The following is a 22,027-nucleotide window of genomic DNA, read 5'->3' as shown; positions in this document are numbered from 1 at the left end:
TGGCTCGACCTCTCCCTCCCATTCCACTTGGGGCTCATCTGCTGGCAGTTGAAGTAGAACCCCCCCCCCGAGGGCCCTTCAAGAGGATCCTCTGAAAGCATCCCTGGGAAGGCTTCCCCCCTCCCCACTGACTCTCAGGATCTCTAGGGTTGGTGACGGGGCCTTGCCTGCTCCCCCAAGTGTTCAGTCAATGGAAAGTCTGGTTTGACCAGCAAAGCGTCTGTGTCACAACTGGGCATAACAGAGCTAGACAGGCCTCCCTTAACAAGGTGTCCCAGAGCCTGGGAGCAGCCAATGAGAAGGCCCTCACTTGCGTTCCTGCCAAATGTTGGTGAGATAGAAAGGATTTGAGAAACAGTGCAATGGCTAAGAGTGTGAGTCCCCAATTCAAAGCTTCCCTCTGTTGTGAGCTGACTAAGAGGCCTGAGCCAGAACATCTCAGTGTCTAACTCTCTCTCTGGCCCCCATCTGCAGTCATTGTAGCTTACCTGTAGTAAGGATCACTGAAATGATGTATTTGAAGCCCTTTGAAGTACAGTATATAAATGCAGCGTAGTAGTATGTTTGTATTCAGGTATAGAGTACAAAATACATGTATATGGTGTCAGTTATGAAGAATGCTTGCATAAGGTAAATCAGATTTTTCATTTCATTTTTCATTTAAAGTTGTTTTTAAGATGTGTTGAAGTGTTTTTAGTGTTTTGTTCACTGCCCTGGGCTCTTTCTGGGAGGAAGGGCAGGATATAAATTTAATTAATTAATTATAATTTTAAAATACATACAAATAGTATTTCCTAGTTACCATTCACATGTATTGTAAACAGCTGACTTTCCTTTTACAAGTGTGTTCTGCTCTGTACAGTTCCCAAGTTCTTGGGTGCTTGAGAGAAATAATAAAATATGTTGTTTGTGCTTCGTAGCAAGGTGTAAAATGCATCCATTTGGTACATGCGTGTCATATCAGGATATAAACAGCCTCATAAGCTACAGGGGGCTCTGTTGATCTGTTGCTGTGGTCATAGTGCTAATCCCTGCATTTCAGGTTTTCTTTAACCAGATATCACAGCTTCAGTTTGCTGAAAGGTAAGGAATCTTCAGTTTGAATTCTGACATTATGCCCGCTGCCCTGGGCCTGGAAGTTATCAAGACAGCCTGCTGGATAATCTCTGGAAGTTACTAATTGCCTTTACTGTACTTTTGTGTTCTCCCTAAGGCAAAAAGAACCAGGTGTTGAGAATAGTTTTTAGGGAATGACATTTGAGTGTGAGATACTACAGAAGAACATTACAGTTTGTATTCACTATATGGCTTGGCCCATGGTGTAAGTACCCAAAAGATTTTGATAAATGGAAGAACCTCTTAGGTCCTTTTCAGGCATTACTTTTAAGTGTTAATTAGCACATGGGGGGCAGTGGAGGGTGAGCGTGCTAGCTTCACCCCTAAGATGACTTTCTGCAGCATGGAGCCTAATGTATCTGGAGGTTCTAAGAAACTGTGTTTAAGTCCATATTTGGTTTCTACTTTCGTAATTGTCCATTTCAGAGAAAACAATACTCTTCGTCACCAAGTGGAACAAATGCTCCAGAAAATATCACCATTAGAAAAATGCCAGGAAGAGCTGGGATCTGTGAAAGCAGAACTGGAGGAAAAGAAGGTATCTTCCTTGCCCTAAAAAAGAAAAGAAAGAAAGATATGTGGCGAGACCTACTTTGAGAACCATCTGGATTGCCTCTTCTCAGCAATATAGTAGAGTGGGGTCTGCACCTAAAAGCCTATAGACAGACTCTGGTCCAGAAAAGGACACTAGGTGGCCCTTTGAAGGTAGCTGGGGAGCTATTCTTTAGTCCCTTAGTGCAGGGATGGGGAACCTCAGACCCACAGGCCCTCCTCATTTGTCATATATGGCATCAGGTGTGGGGCAGGTAACCTGGTTTAGCCAAAAGGGGTTTGCAGGTGCCTGCAAAACACTCTACAAGACCCATGTGGGCAAAAAAGGGGGGGTCAGCTGCCACCATTGTGACATCAGATGGATGGCTCCCAAGAGTTGGGGGGAGATAATGCCAACCAGATCCAGTTTCCCACCGTTGCCTTAGTGTGTAATGCACTTGGAGAGAGCTAATCCAGCACTTTCAGAACCCCTATCTGTCTTCTGCCTGTCTTTCCCTTCCTACACAACCACAGTACCAAAAACGTGTTTTGATAGCAGCAACCAGAAAAAGAAAAGAAGTCGGTTTGGCTGCTAGGAGCTATAAACAGCTGACAACTGAAACACTCTCCTGTGCTGCTTTAGCAGTTCCTCTCTCATCTAACCTGGTCCTCTCTCCTGCCTTGAGTGGTGACTGGCAGCAGGAGGTGCAGCCCACAGTTACCACTTAATACAGGGCACTCGTGGATCTATTCAGATGAGCCATGGTTCTACCAACTCTCAGGGGAGGAAGTCTTTCGCAGCCCATCTGCCACCTATTCAGTTACCTGAGATCTTCCTACTAGAAAAGCTAGGAAATAAAAGTATGCACTTTCTGCATACAAAGCATCTGATGTATTCCAGCTTCAGTCTCCCCCCCCCGTGTGTTGGGGGGGGAGAGATTGAGATTTCACTGCAGGTTTGTAGCTGGTGGTATAGTTTCTGTACAAGCTGATGATGACAATGATGACACACAACTTAAGGCTCTGTTAATAATCACACAGGATCTTGCAATAAAAGGATGTCAGGAAAAGCATTTAGATTTCTTAAGACACCTGGGGTGGTATCCAACTAATGCACCCATCAATGCAAGGATTTCTGCTTATGCAGTGAGACTTCCCCTCTCCCCCATGCACTCTGCACTCTCCCCAGATCTCTGGAGATTTGAGGGAGACCCTAGAACAGATGGAGGGGATGGGGGAAAGTCCCATTGCACAAGTGGAAATCCTTGTGCTGATGGGACTGTGACTTAGCAATACTTCAGATGAAGCTTACTGGTTGTGTTTCCCAAGTTGAGTCTGTCCCTGAACAGTTTCACTTCTTAGCTTTTCTGAGAGATGTAGGACTTATTCCAGTCTGGAGAAAGCAGATCTAGCCTCTGTTAGCCACACACTGGTTACATCTAAGAAAAACTACTGTAATGTTCTCTACATGGGGATACATTTGACAATACCTTGAAAACTTAAAAATGTGGCCACTAGGATGCTACTAGGTACAAGATGATCTTCATATGTTACACTAGTCCAGCATTCAGTTAACACTGGTTACCAGTTCATTTCAAGCCACAGTTAAAACTGTTGGTGTTAACCTTTTACAGCACTAAGCAGCATAGGACCAGGTTATTTGACCTGTCTCTTTGAACCTACCCACAACTTAATATTGAGTTCTGAGACCCTGCTCACTGGCCCATTACCAGTGAATGTTAGGTTGTTAGGGAACAGGGCCAGAGTCTTTTCAGTGGTGGCTCCACAGTTGTAGAGTTCCCTTCCCCTGGAGCATTATTTAGTCTTACGACTTTTAGAATAGTATTTTATGATATTGGGAAGGCAGGATATAAATAAAACACAGCAATTGTTCTGTCAAGGTTTGTCTGTATTTTAATCACTATCAGTTTCTTTAACTAGAGTTCACTCAAGATATATCAGGAAACTCATCTGGAATATGTTCGGGTGAAAGAGGAAATGAACAAAAGTGACACCATGTAAGTCGTTCCCATATAAATGAACCATACAGTGTATTTATACTATTTTTCACCTCTGTGGTTAGTTGAAAGATCCATACGTTTCAAGGCTATTGTAATGTGGGGTGGGCAGAGGAATCAAGGTTTTCATGAACCTGCTTGGTACTAGTTATGTAGGGTAGGAATTAATTGTATAATGTTTCTTGTAAATCACACCAGTTTGTTTGTTTGTTTGTTTATTTATTGCACTTGTATACCGCCCCATAGCCAAAACTCTCTGGGCGGTTTACAGCAATCAAAAACATTAAAACAAATATACAGTTTAAAACACATATTTTAAAAACAATTTAAAACACAATTTTAAAATTTAAAACAATATAGAAACAATTTAAAACACATGCTAAAATGCCTGGGAGAAGAGGAAAGTCTTGACCTGGCGCCGAAAAGATAACAGGCGCCAGTTGATAGTGCCACTTCACTAATATTGAAACAAAACTGTATTAGGTGTTGTTTCAGGTGGGATAGCTCAGCAATCCAAAAGGAGAGGAAAGCAGCCCATTCTGAATTCATTCCGTACCTATCCTTTTTATTTGGAGCTGGGATTATCAGCATCTACATTCCATGCAGTAGACTTTGTGGGTGAAATAGGATCTATCTACTACTTGGAAAAGGTTGGTGGCTGAGGAGTAGTGAGGGGGCATTCACTTGTGCCAAAACTTTATTAGTCTCATGGACAAAGACAGTGAGCTGATTTTCATCCTCATATGAAATGCACAAAATTAACGTGCCCCACTGTGCTCTGATGTAGGATACTTACCAGCTTGTCCAAAAACAGTATGCAAAGGACTTCCGGGAAGGGTGACTTAGCCTGTGCCTGCTTTTGAGACGGGCTCCTGCCTCAAAAGAAGCTTATTCAGATATATCAGTCAGATTTTTTTTTTTTTTGACTGATTAAACTTCTCCCGGGTAGGGAGAAACGAAGAGATTAACCTCAAAGCCTATTTTTGTTGGGACGACCAGATCTCATTAATTTATGGGACGAGGTCCAGCCGACGAAGGTGGGACGGATTTTTAACAACAAGCTCTATCTGGAAAAGCGAACGTTCATCTTATCTTCTAAGAGAGAACGCACTAACAGGCAAGCACCCTTCTTTCTATATTTTTCTTTTACTTGACTTAAATTGTTGCTGTTTAAAAGAGATTTGCCAGATTGATCGGTTTTTGACATCTCACTGGGGAGCCATAACTTCTCTCTGCTACTCACTAATTAATAGCTTATCTCTGTTTTTGTTGCAAAAAGCTGTCCTGGATTTGCATTCTAAAGATATACACAGAAGAGGGATTTCTATTCCAGATTTTTATTTTGAAGAATATTATATTGTCTGAGACTACTCTCTTTTTGGTCTATTTTATTTTGACGAATCTGTTTTCTGACGACCGCCATTAATTGTTTCGATCCTGGGAACTGCATTTTGTTTACTTAAGCATGGAGAGATAAGGCTGTCTGCTCTGTTTATACTGTGATGTCACCAAGTTTGGAGTATTAACCCAATTGTTGCTGAAATAAGAAGTGGTTTTCCTATATTTTTCTTTTAAAATGGCAATTAAGAAAGTGGCTGAGAAGCTGGAAATAACTATGTTTCAGAAAATAATGGATGAGATTGAGATAACGAAACAAAACCTGCGACAGGGTTGTAAGGAGCTGAAAATTGAATTGAGTAAAATGAAGCAGGAGATTAAAGATATAGGGGTCCCTGTGAGAGAGGTGACCCTGGAAGGGGTCCCTGTGAGAGAGGAGACCCCGGAGATTGGAACAAACGTGGAACAGGAAAAAGATTTGGAGTCTATGGACTTTAGAAACAAAATTTATTGTTTGGAGACACAGGAGATTAAAGACATAGGGGTCCTTGTGAGAGAGGAGACCCTGGAGACTGGAACAGGGGTCCCTGTGAAAGAGGAGACCCTGGAGACTGGAACAGGGGTCCCTGTGAGAGAGGAGATCCCGGAGATTGGAACAAACGTGGAACAGGAACAAGATTTGGAGTCTATGGACTTTAGAAATAAAATCTATTGTTTGGAACTCAATGTTATCTCTGAAGAAATTAATGAAGATTCTAGAGATAAAGTTATCAATGGCATGGATAATCTTCTGGACTGGAATGATGTGATGGAGCCCAATATAGAGAAAATCTATGGAATTAACTGCAGCCATGTGACAATGGAAAAACTTTCAAGAGATGACCCAGTGTATTTTGAAAAAAAGAACAGAGATATGATTTTACAGCAGTATTTCAGCAACCTATTCAGAATGGATGGCAAGAAAATATTTGGGATAGAGGTAATTCCCATCAGACTCTTACTATATGACTATGGCTTTGACAGCAAGATTATTATGGAATACTGATAATGGAAGATTGGATACTGAAATTACTGGACTTAACAAGACTACTGAAGATGGAAGATGGAAAATGGAACTAATAGGGATAATAGAACAATGGCTACTGAAATTACTGAACCTAACAGATTCTGATGTGATGGATTAATTGAAATGTTTATTTTGACTATGGTTATGACAACAAGATTATCATAATTAGTAATGAGATGGATTAATCGATATGCTTATCTGGAAAAAAAAATTGATAGATATATTTCTTAAAGAATTGAAACCTCTCTTTGACTTTTTGTGGAAAGAATAAAGTAATGTTTATGAGATTTGATGATTAAGTAAGATAACTACTGGAGGAAAGTGATTTTATAATATGACTTAAGAGACAGGATTGTTATATATTATAGACTTATAACTGATTTGATCTTTGACAAATGGGAAGTCAATATTTTACTCTTTATTTTTTATTTTTGTTTTTTTTTTCTTTTTTTCTTTTTGTTTAACTATTTTTGATTTTGTTTTTTGTCTTTGAATGTTTTATGATTTTGTCTTGTATGTTTTATGAAAATCTGAATAAAAATTATTGAAAAAAAAAAAAAAAAAAAAACAGTATGCAAAGGGAGCCATGTGCTACATCTGAGCTAGCTGACTGCCCTATGCAAAATGTGAGCAGAAAGAACTCTGGAGCATACTCCAGCCTTTTGCACCCTGTGCCCTTCTGGCCATTTCTCATCCTTAGAGATGGTGAATCCTTTGCTCTGGTGGGTGAACTAGCTCTCCATCTGCCATCTATTCAGAGCAGTCTGTAGGCAAAACTCATTTCCAAGCAGGGCAGTAGCTGTCTCGATTTTGCCACGTGTTTGCTATCTGCTCCTCTCTCTTGATGTATGGCATACTTTAGTGACAGTCCTTATAGCATGTGATAAAGACTATAGGTACCTAGCACCTCATAAAATTGGCTACAGGTCCAGTCTGTTGTTCAAAATTCAACTAAAAATGTACACCACAACTAAACAAATTACACTGAACCAGTTTTAATATTGTTACGCTTATCTACTGTATGTCAGATTGGACAAGAGGCCAAACGCCTGTATTGAGAGAATACATTCCTAATTTTTATGCTTTTTTTTACAAAAACATGGTCAGGAAGAAGAAACTGGAAACGAAAGTGAAGAAACTTGAAGGTAATTTATCCTTTTTTCCACTGTGAATAATGTTTCACTTTTGTTTATAACTCAAATGGGTGATAATTTTTCTGGAAGAAGAATAAAATAAAAGCTGATCTTTATTTTAATTTTATCTTTATCCATTGTTTGCCCCCCCCCAAAGTTATTTGCTCAGACACATTTTGAAAACTGTCCAGCTGATAACTAGCTCCCTACTTGCCTCATCCCTGAGGATGTTAGAAAATGTGCTTCATGCAGCCATTTCATATAGTGTTAGTTAGCAGCTCAGAATAAGCCAGTCCTTTTGCCCACGACTTGACTTTTTTTTTTTGCAAGCCACCTTGAATCATGCCACTGGAGCTCTGGGTGAAAATTCTTCACTTCATATCAGCAATTACAGCCTTTTCATGCAGTTTTCCTTGGCAAATGTCTGTCTTACAAGTGAGTTATGCAAACAGCAGGCCCCATTTTCCTGAGCCAAGCAGATATAGATAGATAGGTGTAGCATTTTTGGCACCTGTAAATGAAAGTCTACATTTAATAGAATAGTGCGCTTCATTTTCCCATATACCACAGAAATAGCGTTCAGAAGTGATTCATTGTAGTCTGGGAGGTGGTCTAGAATTGCTTGTGACCACACCCATCAAATTGTAGAGCTTGTAGAATTATGTGAAACATCTAGTCTGGCATCCTTTGTTGAAGGAGGGCTCGTCTAGCGACATGAGTTCACTACAGATAATTTCACAAGTCAGATACAGAAAACCTTTAGTAGGGCTTCAGGCTTAATATAACGTGGTTGTAAGAAAAGAGATAACAGTATTGGATAGTTTATATATATTGTAAGGGGTTGAGGCACACTGGTCATTTTGTCACTGGTCAGTTCAGCAAGAAAACTGAGTTTGATTCCCTTTTTGCTTTATTTGCTGTTGCCCTCCTAGCTACCTTTTTACCTAGTTCTCCTGCTGTCCGCGTCACAGTACCAAATCTTCACCTGTATCTTGGTGGGATTAAAAGAAAGGTTTTAGTTAGTGATCTTGTGGTGAGAAGAATGTACTTGAAAGTAAAGGTGTTGGAAAGAGATTTATTATACATCTAATTTAAGGAAACTAATGATCAAAGTCTAAAATGTAAGTGTTGCCTGAGGTAATAAATTGTTAGAATTTAGATCAATCTGTCATTAAAAATGCCGTAAAACTATTCCATTACTTAATTCATAAGCCGCATACACTATACTTTCTCATGACATAACAGAAATCTTGTACTATATGAGAATATGCATCCAAAGAAAGGACAGGTAAGCAACAGGAAGAAAAATGTGTACCTCACCCTACCTGACTCTGGGCAGCTGTTAGCAGTTGTGGCAAGATTCTGAGATTAAGTTAGGAAGCTCCTTAAAAACATTTCTTGTTTATTTTTCTTCTTATTCTCGGGCCTTGTTGTAATCCACTTGTTTTATGTCTAAAGGAAAGTAACATAGCTGTTAAGAAATTTGTCTCTTGAGTCTTTATAAATTAAATGTCAATACAATGCCTCTGCCAAACCCACGGGAGCAGGTCTGTTCTCCTCATGGGAAGGTAACACTCTGCTTAGTTTGCTGAGTAAGTGAAGGTTAATCTCAGTACGGGGGGGGGGAGTATGTGTGTAAATCTGCCCGTAGAAGGCATTTGTGACAAGCTGAGTGCCTGTTACTTGCCGATGTACTAAAAGCTTTTCATGTTTATGGGGAAGAAGGGGAAGGGAAGATGAATTTCTGGTCTTTCCTCGGTTTTAGTCTGTTCTCTCCCACACAAGGTGAAGAAACTGGTCTGAATTCCCTTCTTGCTCTGCCTGCTATAATGGCAACAAACTAAATCATGAATGGGATGGTGAGGGAGAGAGTGGAGCACTCACCTGTCCTTTGTCCTGGCCAGCTTTGAGGCCACTGCGATGGGGGAAGCAAGGATGAGGACAGGCCTCTTATTCCTAACTGGATCCTTCCCCCTCTTATCCTAAACTGAGCATGGTTTCCAGTCACTGAGAAGCAGGTAAGGAAGGCTTCCCCTTGGCAAGCCAGAAATCTAGCAGCAGGCATCCCATTAGGCTATAGCAGAGAGAGAATGGGAACTGCAGAGCCTCTTCATCAGCAATTATTGGCTCCTCCTCTCCTTTAACTTTTTCCATTTCATTTGGATATTATAACAACTTGTGTTGCTAAAAGCTAGTCCTTGTGTTTGCTTTAGAGAGAGAGAGAGACTATTTTATTATTGTATTTGCATATGTATGTAGTAAGCCACTCTGGGAGCCTTTTCTCAGCTGAAGAGCAGGGTAAGAGTACTTCAGATAAACAACATTTGGGATCTTCCCCTCTTAAATCCCATAGGAATGAATGCAACCATTCCCCTTTGTGGAAGAAAATAAAAAGAAGCACTTCAGGGAATCATGGAATAGATCTTAATTTTTCTAGTTATTTTGATGCGCAAATTGAAAAATTATGTATATTGGTGGAGGATAAACTTGCATCCTGCCCCTGGTGACCCAAGCCATGGAGAATCAACTCTACTCCTTTCTCCATACCTTACATGATGGGTTCGGTTTCTTGGTCATCCTACAGTGTGAATGCACTGTTCTTCAACTTTGGGTCCCCAGATGTTGTTGGACTACAACTCCCATCATCCCCAAACTGCATGGGCAGTAGAAGAACACTGGTGTCATAAAATATATGTTCTGCCTAGAGAGGCCTGTCAAATTTGTTAGGCAAGAAAAGCAGGAGGATATACTTTCTCATTCGTTTGTCTACTTTTCTTCCTTTTTTTGTCATTATCTCATCCAACACTGACGCTTTCTCAAATGGAACGAGGTCTGTGTTTGCTGCCCTGTTTTCCTGGCCTCCTGAACCAAACATGCTCCATACTTTCTCCCAAATCCTGTTTTTGGGCTTTATTTTTTAACCAGAGTGCCAGAAATGTGTTGCCTATTCCTTATGACCATGTAGCTGCCTTCAGATGGGGAGGAATGGCATTGTTTTTGCTTGTGGGATGCTGTGCAGTGGAACATAGGAAGCTACCTTCTGCCATTGGTCTGTCCAGACCATTGGTCCTTCCAGCTCAATTTTGTCAACACCGACTGGCAGCAGGTCTCTGAGGATTTAGGCAGGATTCTCTCCCAGCCCTACCTGGAGATGCTGGGGATTGAACCTGGGACCTTCTGTATGCAAGGCAGATATTCTTACCGCTGAGCTACAGCCCCTCTCCATGTGTGTGTCTGCGCACAAGAGATTGTATTTAACGTCAGTCCAATACTCATGAATGCAAGGATTCCCTTGTGCATGTAGCGGTCTTCATTTTTAAATAGTACTCTAGTATCTTTTGGTCACTAAGGCAGGAGTGAGAGTTGATTGCTTCCCAGCCATGCAGGAGTCATTTACAATCAACAACCACCAGGTCTACCCTGCACTTCAACCATAACCGCATGTTTAAGAAAAGCAAAACCATGTCTTATTTAATTACATTTTAGACAGAACGGTTAACTGGCTATTCCTGGGGTTCCAGTGTAAAAGCCAATAATGCAGTCTCTTGTTTGTCTTCATATATGTATGTTTGCAATGCCCTATTATCTATAAAAGAAAATTGAGTACAATTGCTTTGGAATTTAGTTTGTTTTATAACAATTAATAGAGTACAATCCAGCCAAAGTTAAGCAGTTGTCCCATTGATTTCAGTGAAAGAGTTAAGCATGTCTAACTCTCTTCCATAGAAATTAGTAAAACTTTAAAAACATCTTTGGCATGCTGGCTTTTCACATGCAGGGAGTTTCTTTATATGAAAGAACATTCAAATGTGCAGTTGCCATCACTTGCAGGTTTGAATCATGTCTTAGATTTTGAGAATGATCCGCTTACAACAAACTTGATTTAATTACTGCAGAAACTTTAATCTAAATATACATTCTGGAAAGATCTTACACTTAATTATGGTAATTTAAGAATATCTGTATGCATTTTATGGTCTGACAGCAAACCTTGACGAAGTACAGTTTAAGCAACTGACCTTTTGAAATGGAAGTTCCACATATTTTACTATATGGAAACATTTTGTTTTTAATAGCATTTAATAAAATGCTAGTTTCTTAGAGCTCGTTAAGCAGAATTCTAAGGCATATGAGCTTTTCTGCATTTGGAGAAAAAGCTGTGGAGCTGGTGTGTGCAATCAGTGCGTTAATGTGACTCTGGCGTGCATCATGTGTGATGAAATCCTAATGAAATACATGATAGTACGGAGCTGAGTGCTGCAAACCCTGAATAAACTATTAGAGTTTGACAAACCTGAAAGGGAAGGCATCACCATGCGAATGCATGTTGCCCTTGTTTGCAGGCTTTTGTCGCAACTGCTAGCTTAATGGTTTTGATGACTTTTGATTGTTTTTTCCCTTAAATGAAGAGGCTGCAGGAAAGCACATCCAGGAGTTCAAGCAGTTGAAAGCAGAGAAGAAAGTTCTTCAGAAGGAATTGAAGAAAGCGCAGGTAACTTTCTTAAGCAAGGGTTTCTGCATTTTGAGCTTTTTTTTTATTAAAAGCAAAGTAGAGGCTGTTCCTGAACACTCTGGTTCTGCATGCTTTGACTGTTAGCACTGCAAGTTACAGATTAAGGGTTGCTCATCCAGCATATCTCCTTCTAATGATATTCCACCCCACATATGGAGTATGTATTTTAAATGTTGAGTCAGGTGAAAGTTATCTGCCCTCTGTCCCCTTTCCCCTCCCTCCAGCTTATCTGTTGGTGGCCCATTCCCCATTACTGAAGTGGGTGGACATGCCTCTCCCCTCCACCCAAATATGCTTATTATATTATGGATGTTTATTGATGTAGGGCTGGGTTGTGTGAGGAGGACTGAATCTGGATTGGATTGCTGTTGGCTTTTGCCTTGCAGTCCAAAATAAATTATAATATGTTGTTATACAGCACCGGTGTGGCATGATTCTTGGGTAAAAAATACAATAAAAGACAGACCCTTTCCCCCTCCCCTCCCCTCCCCTAGACTTTATAGTCTAAATTTGGAAAGAGGGAGAGAAGAAGCAAGGGTGACCAATAAGTGGGCAGATGGGAGAGAGCACGAGTAATAAGGGACAGTTCCAATTTTACACCAGGCCTGTAATACCAGGGATAGGGAGCCTGTGGCCCTCCAGATGATGATGGCCCCAACTTCAATCCACCCTAGCCAGCATGGCCAGCTGTCAGGGTTGATGGGAGTTGTAGCCTGGCAACATCCGAAGGGCCACAGTCTCCCCATCCCTGTATAAAATATTTGAGAGGTCCTGAGGTAATTTAAGCAGTAAAAGGTAAAGGTGTCCCCGCACTTATAGTGCGAGTCGTTTCCGACTCTTAGGGTGACGTCTTGCGACGTTTACTAGGCAGACCGTTTATATGGGGTGGGATTGCCGGCCTTTCTTTACCCCCCAGCATATGCCGGGTACTCATTTTACCGACCATGGATGGATGGAAGGCTGAGTGGACCTCGACCCCTTTTACCGGAGATTCGACTTCCCTCCTTACCACTCTGCGCCACGGAGGATCAATTTAAGCAGTAGCCAAAGACAATTCTCTTTCCATTGCCAATACTACAAATTATGGGTGTTGATGAATTTTAATAATGTGGCTTTTGTCTCTTAACGTTGACAGGAAAAGACTGGTGGCTTTCCTAGTGCAAAGCAAAAGAAAGGTGACTCTTCACTTTATTTTTCTTTGGCTTTTCAGTTGTAGGATTACAGTTCAATTGCTGATCTGATATCTGTGTACCTATTTTCTCTTAGTGCTGAAGAATGCTGAGACCCAAAGTGAGAGTCCAGTTGCAAAACTAGACAAAGGTTGGTATGTATACATCTTTTCTCTTAATAAAAGAAGATTGCAATTGCTCGTAGCTGCTGTTCTTTGAATGGTCGTCTGTACAGTCAACACATCCTGCCATACGGCGGCGTCCTTCAGCCATCCTTGGGTTCTTGCAGGTGTTCTAAAGGAATTGAATGGGAGAGCCGTTGCCCCACCCCTTGGGGCATGTGCAAGGCTCCAAAATCCATCTGAGAAAGGTCTGGAGTGTGGTCTCCCCAGACAGAAAGCTCTAAGGTTTTACTTTGTGGTCACCCACTCATAGCAAAGAACAGAACGGGAGGTTTTCTTTAGGCTTGGAAGAGTTTCTAAACCTAAATCTAATCTATTTTATCTATCTCATCTTTTTATTTGAACTGCAGATGGATGGAGATGGGTGTTAACAAGGCATGAATTACTTGTCATCACCTAATGCAGGGTTGCCAAGCTTGAGGCAGAGGGCCTGGCTTATCAGTGGGATAGGGTTGCCAAGGGATATGTTAGAAGGTCTTCTTGCCACCTCCTCTTGCCAAAACGAGCGATTCGGGCCTGAAACCTTTTGTGACTTTGTCTGCACTGGACATCTGCTAAGTGGAAGTTTGGCCCTTTCAATTTTACACCTTTGGCCTAATGCCTCTGAACGCAAGCTGTATAAGACACTAAAAGTAATAAAACATTTTAGTTCAGGAAACCATGTCTGAAGGGTACCTGTCATTTTCAAATCAGCAGAGACCTGCAAACAAGGCCACAAAATTACTAGTCTGCCAGTATTTGACTAGTTCACGTACTAGTCCAAACAACACCTATTTTAGTAACATTGAATGAGGGGGAGGGGGGGATACCAATTTGTTTTCAATGAAGCTTTCCTGCCTGGTCACTTGGAAGTGCTTTTTTCCCCCTGCTCCAGGTGACCAGGCGTGAATCCATGTATCGCCTTCCATATTGAAGTAACAGCCATCAAGTCCTTGTCACAAAGTGCTTAGAATGCCAACAAACGGAGCTCTTTATTTCATTCTGTTTTTTGAAGCCACAGCTTAATTAACAAAGAGGCAAGCAGAAACAAGAAGGAAATGATGCAATTTAAATTGATGTAGTTGGATTTCTTGCTGTTGCTTATCATGTCAACAGGCTGAGTTCTCTAAGGAAGCTCAAGGCTCAAGAGAGTTGCAAAGAAGGGGAAAAGAGCATGTCGGTTAGCTTGTGATTTTAACACATTGTATAAAGTCATTATGAATATTTACAGAGCTGTTCTTCTGGCATCAATTGATCAATGTGTTCAAAATGGGGCTGGTTCACTTTTTTTGAAGAGGACAATATTTTATTTATTTTTGATAGGTATTTTAATCATATCCCCACTGCAGTTTGCAAGAAAGTACTCCTGCAACCCAACCTTCCGTTCCATATGTGGTTTTGCATCCTCTTTGCTTGAGTGCCGTCCTTCAGGTCCTGCTTTTTAACTGTTAAAGGCACAACTGGTCAGGCTTTTCTAATAATTGAGGTGTCTTGAACTATGTATGTATATATTATATTTTTCCCACCTTTCCTCCAATGAGCTCAAAACAGCTTACATAATTCCCCCACCCATTTTATCCCCACAACAACCCTGTGAGGACGGTTAGGCTGAGAGATAGTGACTGGTCCAAGATCACCCCATGAGGTTCATTCTTTTTGGGAGTAGAACACAGGTGAGGAACCTTTTTAAGCCCAAGGGCCACATTCCCTCAGAGCCTACCTTCTGGAGCCTGCATGCAAGCAGCAGAAGTGGGTGCGGGCAGAGCTGTCCCACACACACTCTCGCACATGCACATACATGCACCATACAAATACACATAACAACAACATACCCACACCATTCTCTCTCACTACATTTCCTCTCTGTGCACTGAGAAAGGGGAAGCCCTTTCTTAGTGCCCAGAGAGCAATCACGTAAGGAACCGCTATAGGATCTACCATTCCATCATTGCTCATCTGTTTCACATACTGCTGAACGGGGGGTAGGGTGGGATGCCTACACACACACACTGCTCATCTCTCCAGAAACAGCCAAGCAGCAGTGCTGCTGGCAAGGCTGTTTCCTTGCCCGTGTATGCATAAGGTCGAGGGTTCTTGCTTTCTCCCTTCCCCTATATCTACACAGAGTCCTTGTATGTTGAACATTAGGTCACCTAAGGTCACAGATTATCAACAGCAGTCATCTAGTGTATGAGGCAAATAGAATAGAGGAGACGCCGGGGTACTCAAGGATTCTTGAGTCTCGGGAGGTACCAGAAATTTTCAATTTGGGTTTCAGAGAACAGAGTAGTCTTTATAATATATGCTATTTATTCATATCTTGCACACTGCAACTAATAAAATGCATTCTAGGTGGCCTTAGCCATCATTGCAGAATCAGAAAACAGAAAAATAGCAATATTTATATACGCACAAAAGAAATTGCTGGATATCCATTTTACATCAAAGTATAAAACTCTGAAGGCACATCTTAATTAAAACAAGGTACAATGGTTGAAGGACTGAGTTAAACTCTAAGTCATGACACAGAGCCAAAGTACAAAGGACATAGGAATACATGTCATGATACATCACCCATCAGGTGTTACGGATGGAATAGATGATGGTTCTCCTGCTGTCTTCGATCCCCCTCATTCTAGCAAAGCTGAGGGGACCCCGAATGCTACCAAACCTGGCTTTTTATGCATTCTGTCTTCCATGGGAAGGCATGTTCCTATGGTCTTTTCTCATGAATTCGTTCCCACAGATTTGTCATAAACATTCTCATGGGACAGTCTTATAAACACCTTTCTATTCTCATAAATTACTGTGTTATAAACATAGATGTTCTCAGATTAATATCAGTTCATAGGCGAATTGGCCAGGTTACTGCCGGCCATTCAAAAAATCGTACACAGGTCTTTCCTGTTCTCTTCATTGCTTATGTTCTAATATAGACTTGTTTATTTGGAATCTACTATACTGGCTGTGCACCCAGACTTCCTGGAGGGGGAGAATGGGAAAAACGCTTGTCTTTTTAAAATGCTTTTTCTCCAGCTCTGAAGGGGGACAATTTCAAACTACTCCTGTTCTACTGTTGGCTCTTGTACCAATAGCAAACGTTATACACTAGTTCAATAAGTCTTAAGCATCTTCTAAGCATGTGTAAATGATTTCAGCAGATCATATGCATATTTTAAGCCATCTGGATCTTCCCATTACAGCAGCAAAGCGAGAGATGCTCTGCCGGGAGTCATCACCTCAAGGTGCTCCAGGTGCCCTTAGGCAGTGGAGCCTGACAGAGCAGACCTCGTCTTTCCTAAAGGGCAGGGCTTCAGGGAGGGGAAGGGAATGTGTCTTGGTGAGCCAGTAAGGGGAGGCCTAGTGGGCCAGATCCAGCCCATGGGCCAGATGTTCCCCATCACTGGTATAGAAGTACCTCAGCAGTTTGAGGATATGTTTCCGGTTTTGGGAAGAGATGCCCATTTTGTTTGTTTGTTTTCTGTTAATCAGTTTTATATGGAAGTACCATAACAGTTTGGATGCCTCTTTGATTATTTTACAGAAAAAATTAAGCTGCTGTTGGAGGAGCTCTGGGTGTGTATTGATAGCTCCACAGGAAAAAGTCTAATCAACAAAAATGACTACATCTTAGGTGAGGCCAGGCACCGTAGTTCTGGAGATCAGTGGAAATAGTCCCTTTTTTAAATGTCTGTTGCAATTTTCAAGACGAGTAACTAAAATTGTCTGTTTCCTCATCTGCAGCTACGGATTTTCATGGTCATTCCAGAACACATGGAAAAACAAGTGAGTACTTTTAGGATGACTTTGCACTAGCCAATTAATATTTGTACAATTTAAGTGCTAGAACAACACACACATATATAAGCCTGTTAAAAGGAGGGTGTTAGTACTAAGCAGGGCACTTTAGGTTTGCCTCGAGACGCTTGGAAATCTTTCTCAGCATGTCCTCTTTCCTTCCACATCCTCTTCCGAGACTTCACTAGGAATTTCTTAGACACAGGGCCTGTTTAAGTTTTCTCAGGAGAGAGGTCAGCCTTTAGCTTGCATGCTCCATCTCATTCTCCTTTTGCCTCTGGAAGGAGTGAACAGTCAAACTAGGGATCCTGTATTATGAATTGGGGGGGGGTTCTCTTGATACTTGGAGATTATAAACTTTGTCAGGGAAGATCCCACTTTCGAGTAAGAGAAGGATCCTCCGGTTCATTTGGTAGATTGTTCAACACCCACTCTAGGAGGCAGTTCCAGGGGGAAAACAGCTAGGAGCTTACGATCAAAATGTCCAGTAAGAAGAGGCAGCGCATTTCAGTGCAGGAGGAACATAGTGTGTGTGTGTGCGCACATATAAACAGACATACACCATTATGGGTTCCCTGTCAATAATAATAATAATAATAAATTTTATTTATTAGTCGCCCATCTGTCCAAGTAAACGGACACTCTGGGCGACGTACAACAATCCAGTACAACAATTCAGTACAATATAAAATAATACATAATCAGCAAAAGCACAACATTAACATCAATTCAACTAAAACCACCATAAAAACTAATCCCCCTCAGAAATCCCATAGCCCTGCCTGAATAGCCAGGTCTTTATGGCTCGGCGAAAACCCATCAGGGAGGGGGCATGACAGAGGTCAAAAGGAAGCGAGTTCCAGAGGGTGGGGGCCACGATCGAGAATGCCCTCTCTCTGGTCCGCACCAGCCTAGCTGTTTTCACCGGTGGGACCGAGAGAAGGTCTTGTGAGGCTGATCTCGTTAGGCGGCATAATTGGTGATACTGGAGGCGGTCCTTCAAGTAAACTGGGCCGAAACTGTATAGGGCTTTAAAGGTCAATACCAACACCTTGAATTGGGCCCGGTAAACAACTGGTAACCAGTGTAGATCAATCAACACTGGGGTGATATGATCCCGGCGACGGCTCTGCTTTATCAAGCGTGCCACCGCATTTTGTACCAGCTGCAATTTCTGGACCGTTTTCAAGGGTAACCCCACATAGAGCGTGTTACAGTAGTCTAAGCGAGAGGAGACCAGGGCATGTATCACTCATGGGAGCAGGTGTACAGGAAGGAAGGGTCGTAGCCTTTGTATCAGATGTAATTGATACCAAGCTGCCCGGCTCACTGCTGAAACCTGAGCCTCCATGGACAGCTGGGAGTCAAGAATGACCCCTAGGCTACGGACCTGGTCTTTCAGGGGTAATCTCACCCCATTAAGTACCAAGTCTAAATCTCCCAGCCTTCTCTTATCACCCACAAGCAACACCTCGGTCTTGTCGGGGTTCAGCCTCAGCCTGTTCTCTCCCATCCATCCACTTACAGACTCCAAGCATTTGGACAAGGTATTCACAGCCGCCTCTGGTGAGGACTTAAATGAGAGATAGAGCTGAGTGTCATCCACATATTGGTGACACTGCAGACCAAAACTCCTGATGATAGCTCCCAGCGGTTTCATATAGATGTTGAATAGCATGGGGGAGAGGATAGAACCCTGTGGCACTCCACAATTGAGAGGCCAAGGGTCTGAAACCTTCTCCCCCAATGCTACCCGTTGACACCTGCCGGAGAGATAGGAACGGAACCACCGTAAAACAGTGCCCCCTATTCCCAATCCCTCCAGACGGTTTAAAAGGATACCATGGTCGACGGTATCGAAAGCCGCTGAGAGATCGAGGAGGACAAGGAATGTATGTTCTCCCCTATCCAATGCCCTCCTCATATCATCCACCAGAGCGACCAAGGCTGTTTCAGTTCCGTGTCCAGTCCTGAAGCCCGATTGGAAAGGATCTAAATAATCTGCTTCATCCAAGTGTGTCTGTAACTGATTGGCCACCACTCGCTCATTCACCTTGCCCAAGAATGGTAGATTAGAGACTGGACGGAAGTTGTTCAATTCTTGGGGATCCAAGGAGGACTTTTTTAGGATGGGCTTTATTACTGCCTCCTTGAGGGCTGATGGCATTGCACCTTCTTCTAAGGACGCATTTACCACTGCCTTGATCCCTTCACCCAGTTTCTCTTTGCAACTCATGATGAGCCACGAAGGGCAAGGATCAAGCAAACAAGTGGTTGGTTTCACAGTAGAGAATACCTTGTCCACTTCCTCAGAGGGAAGAGGCTGAAACCGATCCCAGCAGACCGGAATGCAACTGGCCGACTCTGGCCCACTATCTGTAGCCACGGCGTACGGAAGCGTGCTCTTCAGGCGTTCGATTTTATCAGCAAAGTGTTTCGCAAATGTGTCGCAGGAGGCTTTAGAGTGCTCCATAGGTTCCTGAGCAACTGGACCGACCAGGCTTCGGACCACTTGGAACAACCTCCTGGGACACCACTCTGCCGACGCAATAGAGGCAGCAAAGAATCTTCTCTTTGCTGCCTTTGTTGCCCACTGGTAGGCCGCTATTGCCGCTCTAACCAGTGTTCGATCGTCTTCAGTGCAAGATTTCCGCCACCGGCGTTCTAGTCGTCTCACCTCCTGTCTCAGGCCCCGCAACCGTGGTGTATACCAAGGTGCGGTCTGAGCTCTATTCAGGGGGAGAGGACGTTTCGGAGCCACCCGGTCTATAGCCCTGGTGATCTCCCTATTCCACTCCATCACCAGGGTCTCGACTGGGCGGCTTTCAGTCAGCTCCAAATCACCCAGCGCATTCAGGAATCCCTCAGGCTCCATCAGGCGTCTGGGGCAGACCATCCTCATAGGTCCTTGTTCCCTGCGGAGGGTATGTGGCATTGAGAAGGCCATATTCACCAAATAGTGATCTGACCATGACACGGGGTTAGAAGAAATGAGAGATGGCCGCCCAGTATCAAGGGTCTGTATGGCAAATTATCCTCTCACCATAATATCTCAAGTGAAGACTGCCTACACCGTCTGTCCTGACTTGAATCCTTGTGCGTAACTCAAATGTATGTTTAGTTATAGATACTTTGGGGAGAGTCAGGGACTTTTGGGATACCTATGGGGGCAGTCAGTAAAAATAAGAACAATTTCTTTAAAAAAAATTTTTTTTTAAACCCTTAAAATAGATTTTTAAAAACCTTTTTTAAATGATGGTTCTTGAGGATGGGGCACAAAAACTCACGCAGGGCAGATACTCCTGTTGGCTATGGGTTAGCCAACCTTACCGTAAACCTTCAGGAGGTGGGGAAAATTCAGAAACCTGTTTACACTGTAGGTAATCTTCTGTCTCATAGAAACTATGCAGAATCCTCAAAAAATCAGGAAACCTCGAAATGAGAGGCCTTCTGGCGGTTCTTCACCTGAAAGCTGTACAACGCACACTTCTTTGGCATCATCGCAAATAAAACTGGACAACAGGCCTGCTGGACATGGTGCTCCAGTAGAAAGCAGGGCCATGGAAACCACTGGGGCTTACAACAGCAGCAGTGCTTTTTACGAAGACAGATCTCTAGAAGTCACTGTGGAGGCAGATTTAGGAGCGAGTGACATGGATGATTTTCACAAGGAGCAGGAAGAACTTGGTGAAAATCTGCGGGATATTTTGCAATGGATTAGGCCTCTTCCCCCTCTGCTGTCTCCCATACAGTTTTCACCTTCTGCTACTCCAGTAAGTCCAGAAATGGATTAAAATTATGTATGATAGTAATGTCATGATCTTAATTGAATGTTGACTTCATCTACTGCAGAAAGACTGCTGTGGGTGGAGAATGGTGGCATAAAAGAGCCATTGTTGTTCATGGTCAGCACACTTGCTACACTCTCATTCTCAGGTAAACAGATGTTGCAGATATTTATAGCACTTCAGAAACTGAAAAGAAACTATTTCTTCACCAGAGATGATAGCAGGACAGAATCAGTAAATGTGTATATCCGTTGGCAATGGTGCCTCTGTTATACCACCTTCAACTATCTAAAAATAGCAAACTATCTAAAAAATAATACCTTCAAGCTATGTCAGGCCCAAACTTAAGAGAATCCTGACCGCTGTATCCAGTTTAATGAGTGTATTGTCAAGCTGTACACATGTTTTGAGATACTTGTAAATTATTGTACACCTGAGAAAAAGAGAAAGTTCCTTCACACGCATAGTGGACCTGATCCAGTAAGCCTCTTTATTATACAGATTTGGACACAACCAAGGCTTTATGAACTCCATTTAAGCAGGCCACATGAGAGGATGCTTCTAAAACCTTCCTTGCTTGTCTCTTTTGAATTATTGTGATGCTGTCTTGGGGGCTGCCTTTGAAAATTGTCCAGAAACTTCATTTGGTTTAGAAAGCAATAGCCTGCTTGTTGGTAGATTCCAGCTAGAGACAGCACATAGTATCTTTGCTAAAAGATCTACGTTGGCTCCCAAACCCATTTTTGAGCATAACTGAGTGTTCACTTTGACCTTAAATGACTAGGAGCCAGGGCATCTCAGAATATTGCCTCCTGTATCAACTTTCCCTGCGCACTTACATCCTCACAGGGATGGGTGTGGGGGCTGTACCAAGTTACATTGTGTAATATTGGAGTAGCTGGCACAAGGTACGGGGCCTTCTTAATGGTGACACCCTCATTCCTTCCCTGGAGAGATTTTGCAGACCTCCTCAGGCTCTGCTTTTAAGAGAATTCAGACCATGTCATTCTAGTAATTATTTAAGAAGACTGGAATAAAAGTCATGGTGAAGTGATTTATTAGGATCTGCAGCTATTGTGGAGTTGTAATTATTTATGGTGATTTTTGTTTCTAAATGGTTTTATTCTGGCTGCCCTGAAACCCTTTTTTTCCAATATGTGGGATGGAATATAAATTGAGACAATAAATAAATGTGAAGGCGTGAGAGCTGTTGTTCTCCCTTAGGGAGTTTTTCTTTTCTTTTCCTGAGTTACTGAAGTAAGAACAGTGTGTAAAACAAGAGTTTTCTCAGTTGTGCCTACCTTGTAGAACATGTACCGTGAGAGATGCCCCATCTTCACTCTGTTAATTCCATTGTTAGGTTCAGTTTTAGGAAGATCTTTTAGAATTTTCGCTT

General features: G+C 42.3%; 1 protein-coding gene across 2 annotated transcripts in view; it reads left to right on the top strand.

Annotated features, from left to right (window-relative positions):
• ICE1 (interactor of little elongation complex ELL subunit 1) overlaps nt 1-22,027 on the top strand; it is a 51,610-nt gene that overhangs the window by 7,487 nt on the left and 22,096 nt on the right. Inside the window, exons 4-13 of one of the 2 annotated variants that reach the window (XM_061588425.1) lie at nt 1,066-1,083; nt 1,543-1,654; nt 3,589-3,665; nt 7,177-7,214; nt 11,612-11,694; nt 12,851-12,890; nt 12,982-13,035; nt 16,590-16,679; nt 16,790-16,831; nt 20,243-20,616. In XM_061588425.1, coding sequence (XP_061444409.1) covers nt 1,066-1,083; nt 1,543-1,654; nt 3,589-3,665; nt 7,177-7,214; nt 11,612-11,694; nt 12,851-12,890; nt 12,982-13,035; nt 16,590-16,679; nt 16,790-16,831; nt 20,243-20,616 — 928 coding nt within the window. Of the gene's footprint in view, nt 1-1,065; nt 1,084-1,542; nt 1,655-3,588; nt 3,666-4,663; nt 4,783-7,176; nt 7,215-11,611; nt 11,695-12,850; nt 12,891-12,981; nt 13,036-16,589; nt 16,680-16,789; nt 16,832-20,242; nt 20,617-22,027 lie in introns of those variants that run through there. The other variant, XM_061588433.1, reaches the window with a different exon arrangement.

Source organism: Rhineura floridana, chromosome 1 (genome assembly GCF_030035675.1).
Source record: "Rhineura floridana isolate rRhiFlo1 chromosome 1, rRhiFlo1.hap2, whole genome shotgun sequence".
Classification (NCBI taxonomy): domain Eukaryota; kingdom Metazoa; phylum Chordata; class Lepidosauria; order Squamata; family Rhineuridae; genus Rhineura; species Rhineura floridana.
Note: the sequence above shows the minus strand (reverse complement) of the source record. Positions and strands in the feature narration are given on the sequence as shown.